The 15,927-nt window shown below is 47.7% G+C and overlaps 1 protein-coding gene across 1 annotated transcript in view; it reads left to right on the forward strand.

Moving 5' to 3' along the window:
* The first annotated feature begins 246 nt into the window (after positions 1–246).
* LOC144770678 (suppressor of tumorigenicity 14 protein homolog) overlaps positions 247–15,927 on the forward strand; it is a 111,322-nt gene continuing 95,641 nt past the window's right edge. The window contains exon 1 of the mRNA XM_078655394.1: positions 247–866. Within this exon, the coding sequence (XP_078511520.1) occupies positions 837–866 (30 nt within the window). The 5' untranslated portion in view covers positions 247–836. The remainder of the gene's footprint in view (positions 867–15,927) is intronic.

Consider the following 15,927-nt stretch of genomic DNA (forward strand, 5'->3'; position numbering starts at 1 on the left):
TTCATTCCGGTGACCAGTCAACCTTTGCAAAGGACCCCCCTCCTCCCCCCTCCTACTACCCTCCACCCTCCCGGGTAGCAAAACGTGGCCCCTGTTTTTTTTTGTCCTTTTCGAACCATTTGAGCTACAAATAATGTGTTTGTTAAAATCTGCATATTATGCAGCTGATGATTTATCTGACAAATAAGGAAAATACGCCCAAATCGCATGGTTCCCGTAGCCCTGGTTTGAGGGTGTGACAGAGGTGATGGTGTGGACGCGGGTGCCCCGGGGCAGGTCTCATTCCCGCAACCTGACGGGCGTGCTCCTCACACGCAGGATAATCAGCCTTTGAGAATGGCGCTGTGCCTTTAAGGGACAAAAATGTGAAATCGGGAAAACCTGTCTGACCACCAACCTCACCTGAAAGAGACACTTGAGGGGGAGGGAGAGATAGACGAGAACTCCGTCAGAGGCCGGAAGTGATACTGGTGGTACTCGGAGAAGGAACTCACCTGGGGCGTTGAGCAGAGCGGGGAGTCACTCGGAAGCTAGCGGGGAGAGGCGGTCTCTGGTGCGCTAAGCGCTGCCGGCGGGTGGAGGGAAGATTGAACCACTGAGGCCAGCGGGGCGCGAAAGGCCCTCCGGGGGTTTCAGGCCAGAGGAGGGGGAACCCCTGAGTTTCTTCACACAGCGGGAGAGGGGTGAGTGACCCCGAGGAGGACGAGCTTAAGTTAGAAAGAGGGAGGAGGTCGCAGGGTCGTTGGCAGGCGGTGACTCCCCGTCAGGGTGCTGAGGGCAGGAGCGCCCCTTTCCTACCGGCCGGAGGAGGAAGGAAGCCTCTGAGGACGCCACTCATGGCAGGAACCGTGACATTCAAGTCGGAGGTAAGTCACCCCCAAGCCCACGCACTACACATGCCCCTCTGCCCAGTGGGGCTGGGTGTTTGGAACGGCCAAATGTCCAGTGTCACCTGTGCACCTTTAGTGCAGTTCCGGCCTTTCATTCATAGCTCTTGAGAGCATTTCTTGTTAAATGGATTTATTGAAGATAACAAAGACTACATCTCCCAGCAGGCACTTTTTCGGTAAATCAGCGTCCTGGACAGGACCAGTGAGACCGGGCCAGTGATGTCTCTGAAACATGCTTAGTCTAGTCATTTGCTCGCCCCAGGAGCGACTGTGTTGCTGTTCACTTTATAGGGATTGGACTAGTTTGAGAGTCGACGTTGAGTCAGCAGAATAGGACCCCCCTTCCCCCCACCAATTAAGGACAGAGCCGGTTTTAGCGCTGGTGGCGCCCATTGAGACAGTTTTTGTTGCCCGTGTTTGGATGCTCGCCATCATAGTTACTGCTTCAGAACCATCGTTGCCCTTCATTGGGAAAGCTCCATTTGGAGGCTTTCAATGGGCAAATTATTTCCATTTACCTATTCGGTGTTACATTAGTGGACTAACCCGCTGACCTGTCCTTCCTTTGTCACCAGAGTTTCTTCAAATAGCTGTGATCTGTGTTCCACTTCGCAGAATAATAGTGACTTATAAAGCGCATGGTTACTTCGACAGCAGTGTCCCAGCACTACGGTTTCACTCCCAAAGATCTGATCAGATGAATCCCAAGGTACAATACAGATCAATAAAGTTACGTTTTTAGCTTCTTTCGGAAAGCTGGCTCTGTTTTATCCTGTGAGAGAGGAGGAGGGACCATCTCCCATTTTCTGATTAGCTGTAGTGGTGCCCCTTTCCCTCTCCCATTCTCAAAAAAGCTTTAATGTCTTTCATTTTTATAATCACAGATCATCTTTTCACAGTTCCTTATTTTTGTTGTTGTCTATCCTTTGATTCAAGTTTTCATTGCCTGACATGCACCCTTTCACAATCTCACATATGCAATCTCTACTTTCTTGTCTGACTTACTTTTGAGCCCTAAATCTAGACAAAAATGATCACTTTACCCGCTGACTGTTGATCAAAGGTTTCCAGGTCATGGTGCTCAGCCTTGCACGAGTGAGTTGAAAGGACCCAAAAATAAGGTACAGCAGCGCTCTAAGTGAATAACTACTTCAGACATGGAGGTTGAAAGGTTTGTAATCAGATCAGGGTTTTAAAGTATGCTTGAAATTAATGAACGCACTTAGACGTTTTTTTTATAAGCTACTTTTGGTGGTTCCACATGAGTACATTTTGAAATCGCATCATTGCACATGTAATAATTCATGGTTATTATTTGAGGGATGTGATCGTTGTCAAGATGATGCTTGATGCCAAGAGTGGAAAATAAATGAAAGCCTCCTTCATAATCCATTTCCAAATGAGCCCCCTAGAGACTCCATTTTTTTTCGCCCACTTCATCAGTGCTGTTTAGCATCCGATAATAAGAATGTAGCAACAGTGGCGGCTGGCTTGTCCAAACGTGGTGAGGCTTTGGGGGTACAAGAAAAAAAAAAATGAATTCACTTCCCTTCATAGGGAGACATCCTCCTCTCTTGGGTGTCTTCCAGGAATCTCCTGATGCAGGAAACTGGCGCTGCTTTCACAGCATAAAAGCGGCTCCGGATTGGATCGAGCAGGCTCTCCCAGCGCTCCTAAGAGCTCTGGAGGCCTGCACTTTCTCTAACCCAGCTGTCTGAGACACAGGGCCGGACTGGGAACCAAAACCAGCCCTGGCAAAGTGCTCGGCCAGCCCCCCGTGGGGTTGGGGCTGCCCCCCAGCTGTTTGCCAGGGCCGTTTTCGTTACAGCGGTCGATATTGCATCTATGCTGCAAAAAACAACCCTGTAACAAAATCGGCCCCAGGGTCTCAAAACCTGCCCCCAAACCTGACAGCCCACCGGGGAAATGCCCGGTGCCCGCTACGGCCAGTCCGGCCCTGCTCAGACAGCTGGATTAGAGAACCTTGAAATGTGTGTATGCCTGTCCCAAATTGGCAGGCCAAAGACATGCACATCTCCCTGCTGCCGCTCGGAAGAGCTGACCCCCCTCTCCCCCAACCAGTTCAGAACAGTTTGCTGAAAAATAAAACAGTAATAAACTTTATTACTGTTTTATTTTTCAGCTCTGGGGCTTGTGGGACGACGCTTTGCTGCTCAAATCGAGGAGCTGCCCCTGTGCAGCAAGTGGTGGAGAAAAGTCCACAAATGAACGTCTCATTCTGATTTCAAAAGCCAGGCTGGATAGTGTACCCCTCCTCGTTGAAGGTCCTTGTTTGACCATCACACAAGATTTCTCCAGCCGCTTAAGTATTGAGGTCACCACTTAAGATCACGACAACAGAGGATGGTCATGATTAATTTCTATTTTAACCTTTTTTCAGCCGTAGGAGAAATTTGTTGAGGGGGGTCTCTCCGAGGAAACAATGGTGAGCATGCACTGTCGCTAGCTAAAGATTTTGTGTACAAGAGCTTCGAGCCCGCCTATTGCTTGCCATTTGTCGGCTTCATTGTCCCCCTTATTTGCTGTCTCCTAATTGAGTTGGCAGGGTATGCTCAGATGTGAGTCCCTTGCTCACTCTGCCACTGGATTCAAGCAAGCCGGGCTGAAGACGGCTGAAATGCCAGAAACCGGTCCTCTGAAGCTTGTTTCCGGTCCAGGGAAGGCATGGCTTGGCAGTTCGGGCTGGACTGTTCCCATGAGGCACAGGGTCAGACTGATTTGCATATGGCCATGTCTGAACTGGGGTGGCTGAGTGAACTAAAGAATGGTGATGGATTAAACCCGGATCAGTTGACTGGGGGTGAGTGTTTGATTGGTTCAGATGGTCCATCACCGCCCTCTTTTGTACCACTGTCTCCTAATTGAACAGCACATGCTGACTTCACTTCCCTTTCGTTTGTCTGGATGATGTGACGAATGTGCAAATCCATAATTATGGGAAAATTGCCAAGGCCAAGAATCTCACAATTCCAGTAGCCCTGATTATGAGGAAAGATTATTTAAAGGTGTTACAAGCTGTAAGATGTCACTTTGAAGCTATGCTACTGAAGAGTTTTCTTCTCCCTTTCCATTTCTGTATAATGCCTTGCAGGGCAGTGTGGGATCCCGTCATGTTACCTTTTCTAAGTCCTCGACCCCATCACCCGACCCCCGTCCTTTTACATGAATAGATACCCGTTAAGTAAGAAACTGCACTGGACGTAATAATATTCTTTGTAACTATTGTGCATACAATTTATATTCGGAAACGCAGCTGTGTGACTAGCCTTTCTAGACCAAATACACAATATTTTTAACACCTGATAGTTGGAAGAGGGGGATGTCTTTACTTGGCTGGAGATGCAGCACACTGCACAAGGTTTATTATCACTACCTCTGTGAGGAAGATTTGGCATAGTGTTTCCAATGTGGATGAAACCTGGCACATTGCATCAGTGTTGGACATCTGTTAGCCTATGCCATGTCTGGGATATTTGTCTGTGCTGGGTGATGTGTGGCTCTGAGTCCAATCAGAAGCACAGGGCTTTTATTGGATGGGAGAGAGTGCTGCATAATAATAATCCACATTTGTAAAGCGCACAATCACCCGTAAGGGCCTCTAGGCGCTGGGGGCAGTCGGGAAGATTAAGCAAGCTATTGCCTAGAGTCACATGGTGCTGGGCTAATCTGCCGCCGGTGCCGGGGATCGAACCGTGATCCCCAGATTCCGGAGTCAATCACCCTAGCCGCGGCGCCACACCTCTTCCGCAAAGACATCATTTATAAAAAAAAAAGTGCAATGGGTGAGGTGGGGTGCTGGTCTATGCAGCCTGTTCTGAGGGATGGTAACCAGTGGAACACATCACAAGTGACCTTCTTATCTTGAGTTATTCATATTGGGTTTTGTGTTTATCCCATGCACTATTGTGATCACCAGTGCAGTACATCACCTCTTTCTAAACCGTCCACAGCTAAATCCGAGATCCGATAGGATGTTGATTACTTTATAGACTTTGACTGAACCTCAGGAAGATTTGAGCCAATCTCCACGTTTCAGGGAGATGTGTCAACGTTACTCTCAGGGAGGTTTGTACCAGCAATATTCATTTTAGGGAGGTGTGCACCGCCCATGTTATGTTATGTTACTTTAGCTTATGTAGCGCATGGCTACCCCAGCGACGGGGCGTCCCAGCGTTTGCAGACATGCCTGAGGGCAAGGCAACCTAGCACGTAAGAGTGATGTGTAGCGCCTGTAGATACCCTAGGTAGAGGGGAACAACCAGGTTTTAATTTGTTTCCTGAAGGACAGGTAGTTCTTTGTGGGACGCACTTCAGAGGGCATAGAGTTCCACAATTTCGGGGCTAAATACCTGAAAGAACGTCCTCCAGCTCTGCTCCTCCGAATTTTGATTGTACAGGCAAGGTAAAGGTCCGCCGAGCGGAGAGCACGTGTAGAAACATAGAAGGAACACAGACCTCGCAAGATTTGGGGACCAGAGCAATGCAGAATTTTGTGCATTGGACAAAGGGTCTTGAAGTGGATGCGTTGTTTCACCGGTAGCCAGTGTAAACGCCGCAGAATTTGGGACGTGTGACAGTGTTTTAGTAGAGCAAACAGAATGTGAGCGGCAGCATTTTGGGCCCTTTGGAGTCTGTTGATAGCTGTCAAGTTGGAGCCGAGCATTAAGCCATTACAGTAGACTATATGCGATAGAACAAGGGCTTGGACAATTGTCTGGCGCACAGGTGGTTAAAAAAAAAACACCAATATGGGTTTAAGAGACCGTAGGCGACCATAACACGTACCAGCAACTCTTTTTGCATGGGACTCTAGAGCAAGTGAGTTATCCACAATCACGCCCAAGTTTTTTACTTCTTCTGTTCGCGCCACTGACAATTGTGAACGGTGTGGCGCCCCCGGGGCTGATTTTTTTACATCTGGCATGGGATTGTGAAGTAGTACAGCTGTACTGGCAACAGGTCTTTACGGCACTGTCCAAAATGGTACATACATTGCTAGACCCATCCCCTGTTCTGGCGGTTCTGGGGTATGTGGAGCCCGTGCAGGCGGTACACCCCAAATTTGTTGCATTAGCCCTCTTAGTAGCTAAAAGAAGAGTTGCATGTAGATGGGGTAGGGGCAGGGCCCCTAAATTTAAGGACTGGCTGCGGGACCTTACTTATTGTCAAGTGCAGTTCCACACGTATTCTGAATTATTACCTATCGCTTCCAGACCCACGGATATATGGTCCCCATTGCAATGTTATTTATTGGAGGGGAATAACGACACTGAGGAGGAGTGACCTCCTAGAGTCCCCGTGTTTTTTTTTTTCTGTTATGTGCAATATGGTAGCTGCCAACTGACTGGCGCATAGACTGTAAACATGAACTACTGAATGCATACCGTGTCCCTTATTGTTTCAGGATCTGTTACCGATTTATACTATGTACATGCATTGGATATTTACTTTAAGGATGTCATTATATCTGGCATTGTGGGGCGGGAATGACACCTTTGGGGTAATGTTTCGAGGAGATAGTTTTTTTTATGTAGGGATGTGTTAGTATTGTCGGCCTTGCAAGAAAATGTGAACCCTTCTACCAACTGGGTGAGACTACCTACGATGATACAGTGACACTATATGGAGAACTGTTGCACAGGGGACTGGGTGGTATACATGCTAGAAGACAAATCGATTGTATGTGTACCTAACATGCACTAATTCATGATGTAAGAACGCAAGAAAATTCCAAAAATAAAGTTAAAAAAATAAATATTTTTTACTTCTTCTTAGGGATGGGAGGTGGACCTAACGTAGGGGGCCACCAGTGGTCATCCCACTTGTGTGTATCTTTGCCAATCAGAAGTACCTCAGTTTTTGATGAATTTAACTGCAGGCAATTCATGGTCATCCAGCTTGAAATGGCCAGAATATCTTCTTGAAATTTGGCTCGGTCCACATCGGTGTTATTGGAGAAGGAGAAAATGAGTTGCGTATCGTCTGCGTATGAAATTAATTTGATCTTACGTTCTCTAGCCAGCACAGCTAGAGGGCGGACGTACACGTTAAACAACGTGGGGCTGAGAGCCAACCCTTGCGGGACACCACAGCACAGCGGAAGTCTGCTGGATGAGTACGGCGGAGCATGGACCTGGTAGGAACGGTCCGATAGAAAAGACGCAAACCAATCCAGGGCTCCATCACGGACTCCGATCTCTGAGTCTTCTAAGTAGGATCTCATGGGAGACCGTGTCGAACTCCGCACTCAAATCCATCAGGACTAGAGCCGATGTGCCACCCAGATCTTGTGTCGCCCTCAGTTGTTCCGTGACAGACAACAGGGCGGATTCCGTGCTGTGGTTAGGCCAGAATCTGTTTTGCGAATCATCCAGAATCCCGTTGCTCTCCAAGTAGTTGGTCAGAGTGGCATTAACATGCGCTTCTGCCACCTTGGCCAGGTAAGGTAACTGGGAGATGGGTCTAAAGCTTTCAGGCCTGGAAGGGTCCAAGGTGGGCTTCTTCAATAGAGGGACAACCTTAGCGTGTTTCCACGATTTAGGGATGATGGCTGACTGAAGAGATCTATTAATCAGTTCCCGACCCTCCAAGAGGATAGGATCCTGGAATGATTTAAACATTTCTGGCTTAACGGGATCTTCCGGAGACCCAGACTTAACTTTTACAGCCAGAAGATCCATATTGGCCTGTGAGAGAGGAGGGAGGGCATGAAGTGAGTAGGGAGGTTCCGGTGAGTCTAAGGCTTGGTGGACAGTCAGAACAGACCCGCCACATTTAAAAGAGTTCTAGATCCCTTTGGACTTTATTGACGAAAAAACAGGCTATCTCTTCAGCCCATCAGATGTTTACCCCACATACGCATTTTACAGGTGATGAGTACTTTGGCCAACCTTCTGTAAAATATTATGTGCTGTACACATGTGAATTAATAATGGGTGTGCTTTGGAAATGTGGCGCTAAGTTTGCACTCGCCAAAGAAAGGAAACGCACACATGATGTAGAAGTGTAGAGTCCTATGTGAAAGATGTGGAGATATGGCCTACGGTTGTGCACTCAACAATACAGGGGCAGCTTCTCCGCTAAGGCGGAGGAACATCGACCAATGCTCTAAGCGCCGGAAGAAAGAAAATGTAAACTTTTTTAATATCATTTTATTTTTCTTCTCTACGGGGCAGGGTTAGAGCAGGGCAGGGCTGGTGTCAGATCCTGGAAGGAGTGGTTCATGTCCACTCTAAGTGCACATGACGGTTTGGCCAGTTGTCTTGGCCCGGCTCAAGAGTCTTGTACACTTTGCATGGTCCCCACCGGACTATAATACCGAGCCTGTTGGGGAACATGCACAGGCTTCCTGTCCCCGTCTGAGCGCCGAACCGGGGTGCTCAGACCAATCGCAACACTGCAGTGCAGCATTGTGCTTGACTTAGGGGAGCCTGTGTACCTCCAGGACTCATCAGTAAGCAGCGACAGAGGAGAGACGGAGATGGCCGTAAGGAGGTACTCCCATTTCCTGCCCGCTACCACGGTCAACAAAGAAAGAAAACTCGCACAGGGTGCGGAAGTGTAGAGTCCTATGTGAAAGCCTTGGAGATGTCGCACAAGGTTCTGCACTCTCACAAAGAAAGAAAATGCACACAAGGCGCAGAAGTGTAGAGCCTTCTGTGGTCTATGAGTTGAACTAGCGTGTGGCTTGAAAGAGATCTGGGTTAGTGGATCAGCAGAAAGGAATGTTTTTGAGAAGTAAACACTCCTACCTCCATGGCAGCGGAAGTGTGTCAACCCAGGAAACTCCCCGCAACGTGGGTGAGACTTGTTGCTTCACCCCTCCTCTGCGTTATTGTGCAAACCTGATTTCACTTTCCTTTTCATGTATGGATGTTTCCGATGCTTTAAATGGAGTATAGATGCGCAGGTACTCACTATCTAGCATTACCTCTTCTTCCCCTTCTCTGACCATGCCCATAAAGATTTACGTAAGTGGATTGCTTTTGTCTGATTCGAGTGACCAAAGAAAGACCACTCAATCCATGGACTAATCCAACATCCTATCGGGGGGGCCTCCAACATTTTCTGTAATAAGAGCTACTTACGGTAAATGAAACTCATCCCAAGCTATTAATATTATTAGTGTTGGAATAATGACCTCATCGGTCAGGATTACATTGGTGGTCACCTCAGTGCTTCAGGCAGGGTTGCCAGAAGCATTGTAAAAAGAGAAAAAAGCCTTTTGTCAATTTAGCATGCCTTTACATGGGTAACATATAGCTGCCATCGCTGCAATTCCCTTGGCTGCAAGGTAATAGTAACCAGTCTCCCCAATGCCACGTGATTTTTCACTTAAATGTCGGCTTTAAATGGTTTTTGGAAATTCAACCATTTTTCTCCAAACACAAACTTATGAAGTCTGCTGCTCACAGTTTCGTCTCAGGTGGACATGTTTCAATTTGGTACATACATATTAATTCAGCCAAGCAGAACCTTTAAATCTAGTAAACTGGACTTCACGCAGGAGAGCCTCTTACAGGTAGCTGGAGAGCGAGCGACAGGTCACAAGCTACTGTCTGGAGAAGCCTGGTCTATATTATTGGGAAAAAGGCATCGGTGGAAAACGTATCTTTAGAATGTGGAGTGGGAACCCATCTTTCTTCCCCCCACCCCCCCAAAGTGGCTGCCAAGTCACCCACCTTCGCCCAGGAAGAGAAGGGCTTCAGTATAAGGAATGTGACTCTGTCCTCAGTCAGAGGGTCAAGCGGGGGCTTTGGCTGGGCTGGCCGGATCGAAGGAAGATCCTTCCTTTGAAGGGGCAAAGGGCTCAGTGGTCAGTGGCTGGCAAGCAGAAGCCCCTCAAAGGTAGGTACCCTCACCCAAGGTTCCTATAACACTTTGATTGTGGCCATTGAATCTTCTGAGAGAATGCTGCTGGATCCATATAAAGACCACCCTGAAGGCGCAGGGGTGCAACAGCGTCGTACTTGGCCAAAGGAGACCTAATGATGGAGTTTGATGATCAAACTCCAGTAAGAGGATGTCAGAGGTTAGAAAGGCCCCAGCACTGCAGTTCAGAGCGCTCAACATCCAGCCAGCTGCACAGCTCATGCATAGGGTCCACTGCGAAGACACCGGTAGCTGAGATCTGGAAGCTCCTTATGCCTGGCCAGAAAGAACCATGACGATGGCGTGCCCTCCTTGCAGCAAAACAAAAGCCTGCACTGATGGACCTATCCTGTTCATTCACTCCAACCTCCCACTTCTTACTAGTTTATATAGAATGCTGATTCCCTGAATCTGGAACATCAGGATGTTGAGTTACCCTAACCCCACTTTAGTATTGTTTGTTCAAGTAAGACTAGTCACTTGTGATGACTAGCATGAGGTTGGCTGCGATTCGATGTAGTTAATCCTAGCTCTCTCGGTACCGAAGTCAACCTCTTCCAGATGACTCCGATGCAAGCATAACCAAAGCAGCAAAATGTAGCTTGGTATCTGCAGGGAGTCCTAAAGGCAAACCCGGGACCAATCCGTCGCGTCACGATACATGCGAGGTAGACCAACCAAGAGGCTGCACTCCTGAGTACTCTGGTGTTTGCTATCATTTCCTGGTTGCTGCCTGCCCCCTCTGCAATAATCTGGACAGTGTTCTCCTACCAGGGTGTCTCTGGTGGGACCCATCCCCCCTTCCATGCATCTTGTAGAGGACCCAAGAAAGCACACGAGATTCCTGTCTTGACATGGATGATCCAGTCAAGATTAAAATGCCTGATTTGGTGCAAAAGAGTGAGTCAAAATGTTAAGACCTTTTAAACTTGTGTTGAAAGGTGAACCTTCAGCTGAGTAATGGGCACGGTCACTGCTGATGAAGCGGTTTCCATGGGAGCTGGAGATGTTAGGAGAACGCTGAAGCTGGTGGGTGTGAAGAATCTTCGATCACCTCACACAGCTCGTCCAGGACGAGGAATGTTCCTCTAATGCTAAAGGATTATACTAGTGACAAATACATTCTTGTTTTTGTTTCCTGGAGGGAGATCGGTGGTGTTGCACATGCCCTGCGTCCACCTGCTCTTCAGTGCACCTTGGTGTGGTGTTGCACATGCCCTGCGTCCACCTGCTCTTCAGTGCACCTTGCTGTGGTGTTGCACATGTCCTGCGTCCACCTGCTCTTCAGTGCACCTTGCTGTATGTCATGACCTAAGGCTGCTCTTCAAAGGCTCCCATGGTCAGTTCTGTTCTCAATTTCTTTTCCTGCCAGGTTAGTCCTTTTGGGGGTTGGAAGTGACGCCTAAAGGAGCCATCCGCTTTTAATATTAATTATTTATTTTTCAAAACCTGTTCTCCTTCGTTACACCCATGTTTACCGGTTTTAAATGGAATGTGCTGAATTAGTCATTTTAACCCGGTTTTTTTTAACATTAGCATAAATAAACATGATTAGTATTCTCAATCTAAAGAGGCGGCGTTTCACACAAACTGTCTGCAGTATTCATGCGTAGTCCCTTAGCAATGCTGGAGGGAGCGGACGGACACCCCTGGGTTCAGTCCGCAGAGAGCGGGTCCTGCTGGCCAGGGTGGTGTCTCTCTTCTCTCTTCTCTCCCTCTCTCTATGGTGATCAGCTGGCTAAACGTGCCATTAGTATGGAGCAAAAGACCATAGAGAGGGAGCTCTGGGTGATGGAGTGCCAAGCCACAGTATGGGCATAGAGGCAGGTTCCTTGTTTGCCTTCCTCCATGCCCGCGGGGGCTGCACTGGTGGTGTCTACCAGCCTGATCACGTCATTTTCCCAGTCTTTAGTTCGGGGAGCTTTCTGATCTGAGAACAAGATCAATGCCTTTTTTTGTCTACTGATCACTGTGCGTGTTAAGTGTCTGTAGTCTCTTGCGCTTCTGTGATTGTGACTAAAGTTGGATGTATGAATGAATGGATATATTTCTAAAGCGCACAGCTACTATAAAAGTGTCCCCACGCTAAGGCAACAAGACAAAAGAGACGCCAATCACCCTACAAGTTGAACAAATGAGTTTCAATTGCTTCTGGAAGATGGTTTTGTGATGTGAGGTTTCTGCTGTGGTCTTTGAAAGGGGTTGGGTGACTAAACCACACATGCAATTACCACACATGCTGGTTTCACAAGGTCTTAACCACGCAAGTCTTAACCACGCATATGCCTTTACTGCGCAAGCCTTTAAAATGAAATATGCGTTGTTAACCTCTTCCGTGCTCGTGACGGAACCACTCAGTCACGAACGACGGACGCACTGTGGTTCCGTCACGGTGCGGCCGCCCTGCCCACGCTGCAGGAATTCTGCACCTGCGCGGGCATTCTATTGAGCGGGCGGGGCTGTGACGGAACCACTCTGTCACAAGCACGGCGCGCCCATGGCTCGTGACGGAGTGGTTCCCCCAGCGCGGCAACGGAATCACCGCCGCGGCCAAGGGGTTAAGGCATGTATGGCAAAAGATATCTGTGTGGTTTCCCTTTGGGAGGAGGAGAGAGGTATGTTCACGTGGGGTAAGAGCACACACACTGCAGCCACCACACGTGGATTCTGATCCGTATTCCCGCGCAGTGTCTGTCTGGGTGCGTCCTCCTTACATCACCCATGGGACCTCATGCAGTGGTTGGAGGAGCTCTTATTCCTCAGCCCTTCTTGAAGTGCCGTACATAACATTCCTTCTTGAGACCATGATTTTGAACATTCTTTTCTATCATAGCTGGCACCCAGCACCGTTGGTACACTTGGTGCTGCAAGGTCCTTTAGTCTCACAGACTGGCAGGGATGCTGCAGATGGTTCAGCTGTGGTGAGCTTTGTTGCGACTCCCGCTCTATCGAGACATGCCATCTTACAGGGTGCCTCTGTGTCCTGCAGTATCAACATACCTGAAATGGGCATTCGATGTTAATACATTATCCCATGAGGAAAACAAACGCAAGCTTAATACCCATGCGCACAGTACACTTCCAGCTTGTGTGTGGTGCCTATGCACTAATGTAATTCATTGTTGGTTTAGCAGCTCCAAAGGGTTGAGTAGAGTAGATGTTACTGCTCAGGTATTGGGCACCCAAAAGTCCCGCCCTTCTCACCATGGCCCTATCCTCTCCAAGCACCACCTCCCATTGGATCAAACGCTGAATACTATCCATATTTTATCCAAGTCTCTTAAGCAATGATGATTAGTAGCAACTTATTGAGTTATGATGTTAAACTATAAGTTATACACAGTACAAAGCTGAGTAAGGTTTTAAGTTTCAGAAAGGGGCCCTAGACAGCGGCAGGAACATTCCCGCTGACATTCTGGCCATGACTGTACTGCTATGAATCTGCTTATTGTGAGAAGTTGGCCCGGCATATGCTGTCCACTATTCTAGTGGGCACCTTGCACCAGTCCAAACGACCCATATTGATGGTAGGTTTAAAGACAACCTTTATAGAAAACTATCCTAGTGGTAGCTCTGGAGGGCAGCCTTCAGGCTAAGTCTTGGAGGAATGTAAAGCAGCTTATTTTACCAGTCTATAATCGCATGAATGACCAAATGACAGGAGAACCACAGGTATGTGTATGTGTATGTGTATGTGTATATGTATATTCGGCTCCGAATATCCACCAGGATTTCACCTGTACAGATGCGCGGCACTCACGGGGGTGGTTTTTCCAAAAGTTTTATTAAAAAACCTCTAGCACATCAAAGACGTGTTTCGGCGTTTAGCCTTTGTCAATTTGCTCAACAGTTGGCGCCATATTGATTCGTATTTAACTATGCATCACATGATTTACCATCAAGAACATAGAAAGTGGACTGATATTCCTTTCGCAGTACAACTCCATATTACTATGTGTAAATGTATGATCAAGACGCGTTATATTACGTCAACACTCAAATTCTCAAAGCTTGTCATATGACAGTCAAATGGGTTCGACCGTAACAGCAACCCATTGATGATCTTGCCCATAGATGGGCTTAACTTAAACAGAGTCCCAATTTTAAGACTCCTAACAATCTTGCCCTAGATGGGCTACCGTTCATACATGGTAAATACTACATATGCATTCATTTGATGCTAGTTTAGGTCAACAATATATACTCCTTATAATTCATTTTTATACACATACTAGAAGAGAATTCATCACAAAATCATACATATCATCTCTAACCTAAATGCACCGCCAATTTTTCATGGACATTTAAGCCCTTTGGCATCTTGCTTTGTAAATCTATTATGTAACGCAACTCTAGTCGCCTCAATTTCTGTAGCCGATCGCCCCCCCTTATACTCACTGGGACGCTATCTAAGCATATGTAAGACAACAGATCCCTGTTGCGTCCATGTGCTTCATCGAAGTGTCTGGCGACAGGGTAGGATGCATCTGCATTGTTAATCGCTCGCATGTGCTCTAATATGCGGATCTTAACCGGATGGGTGGTGCTCCCTATGTATCTCATCCCACAGGGACATGGTAAACAATATATGGCATAGGGTGTAGTGCAAGTCAGGAATTTCTGTATCTTTTTGGGTGTTGCTAGTCCAGGGATCTTATAGGATAAAGTGCGTTTGCTGTATTTGCATGCTTTGCAGTGGCCACACGGATAAAAACCATCAAGTTGTTTCAACTGTGGTTGTACATTATGGCTTTCATGGTGGCTGTGTACCAATTGGTCTTTACCATACCATACCATAATGTATGGTACTGAACCATACATTAAGAAAGTGGTATAAGAACCACGACTTTCATAGATAAAAGGCCTAGAGCCTTTACAACTGCTGGGGCCACCAGGAACCACCCAAGATAGTGACACAGAAGACCCACGGGGGACTTATGCAGTGTCTAAACACAGCCGCGTATCACCATTAACTTCTATGGTGAAAGTCACAATTGGAATTCTTAAAGATAAAGGACACTTAGAAGAGGACTTGGAGCAAACCCCTTTAGAACTAGGAGGTTCTAGAGTCAACACCCACTTGAGCACCAGAGTACTCTATTTACCTTACCCAGGGAAGCCGAGTGCATAGGTGTCTTTTTGTGTCGGATTTCGTCGTCGTTTTCAATGGCGATCTGCTGCAAAGTGCTGCTGGCGTCCATGTGGAAAGTGTCCAGAGTGATCCAAGCCTGGATCAGAGATGTGAAGAACCTGAATGCAGAGGGGACAGAGTCTGGGTCACTTGCCAGTGACCAGGGGCACGATAGTCGAATGCCCACAGATGTCTGGTGATTTCAGGTGAAGAATGTGAAGCTTGACTCTTCAACCACGAGGTCCTGGAGATGTCGACGACAACCAGGAGCTGGATTCGAGCTGTTCCACAAAGGATGTCGAGTGCTGCGGTGTCAGTGCCCAGATTGGACCCAACAAGCCTTGGCAACAGCAACCCTCGCAGAAAGAGATTAGCTTCGGTGCAGACCAGCAAGACTCACCCTTTGGTGGGGAGTGAGGGCATGTCTGGAGGAACCAAAGAAGTCTATGGAAAAGTAGTTACCTTCCAGTTGACCCACCAGTCTACAGACCAGGGATCGCAAAGGAGCCTCAAGCTGAAATGCAAGCAGCAGGCTCACGGAACACTCGTGGAGTGTAGGCCCACAATCTGTGGTGCAGATGGTGCTCAGGGCTTGGGGTACAAGTTACCCAAAGCACATCTTCAGGAATTCTCAGGAAGTTGATGCACTTAGCAAATGTGCGCGGTGTCCAGGTATTCTGGTTCCCCGTCACTCGTGAGGGCTGGGGCCTCAGCTTAGCTGAAGACTTGGGTTGGCCTTCGTGAAGTCTGAAAATCCTCTTTCTGGGCTGCAATTACTTATAATGAAATAGAGTCCGGCGGGAGCCTTGGAGATGCAAACCAGCATGCTTTGTTGGTGCCTGTTTGAACAGGGGAGTCACTCCTTGACCCCAAGGGAGATTCCTCCATCTCTAGTCTTTATTAGAGTGTTGAAGTTCCAGGATTCAGTTTGAGTTTCGTCTGGGTGTAATCTAAAGTCCTGTTGCCAGGGTTCCCTTACTTATACTAAGAAAAGAAGTTGGACATACTCTGGGG

The sequence above is a fragment of the Lissotriton helveticus genome, chromosome 7 (assembly GCF_964261635.1).
Source record: "Lissotriton helveticus chromosome 7, aLisHel1.1, whole genome shotgun sequence".
In the NCBI taxonomy this organism is placed as follows: domain Eukaryota; kingdom Metazoa; phylum Chordata; class Amphibia; order Caudata; family Salamandridae; genus Lissotriton; species Lissotriton helveticus.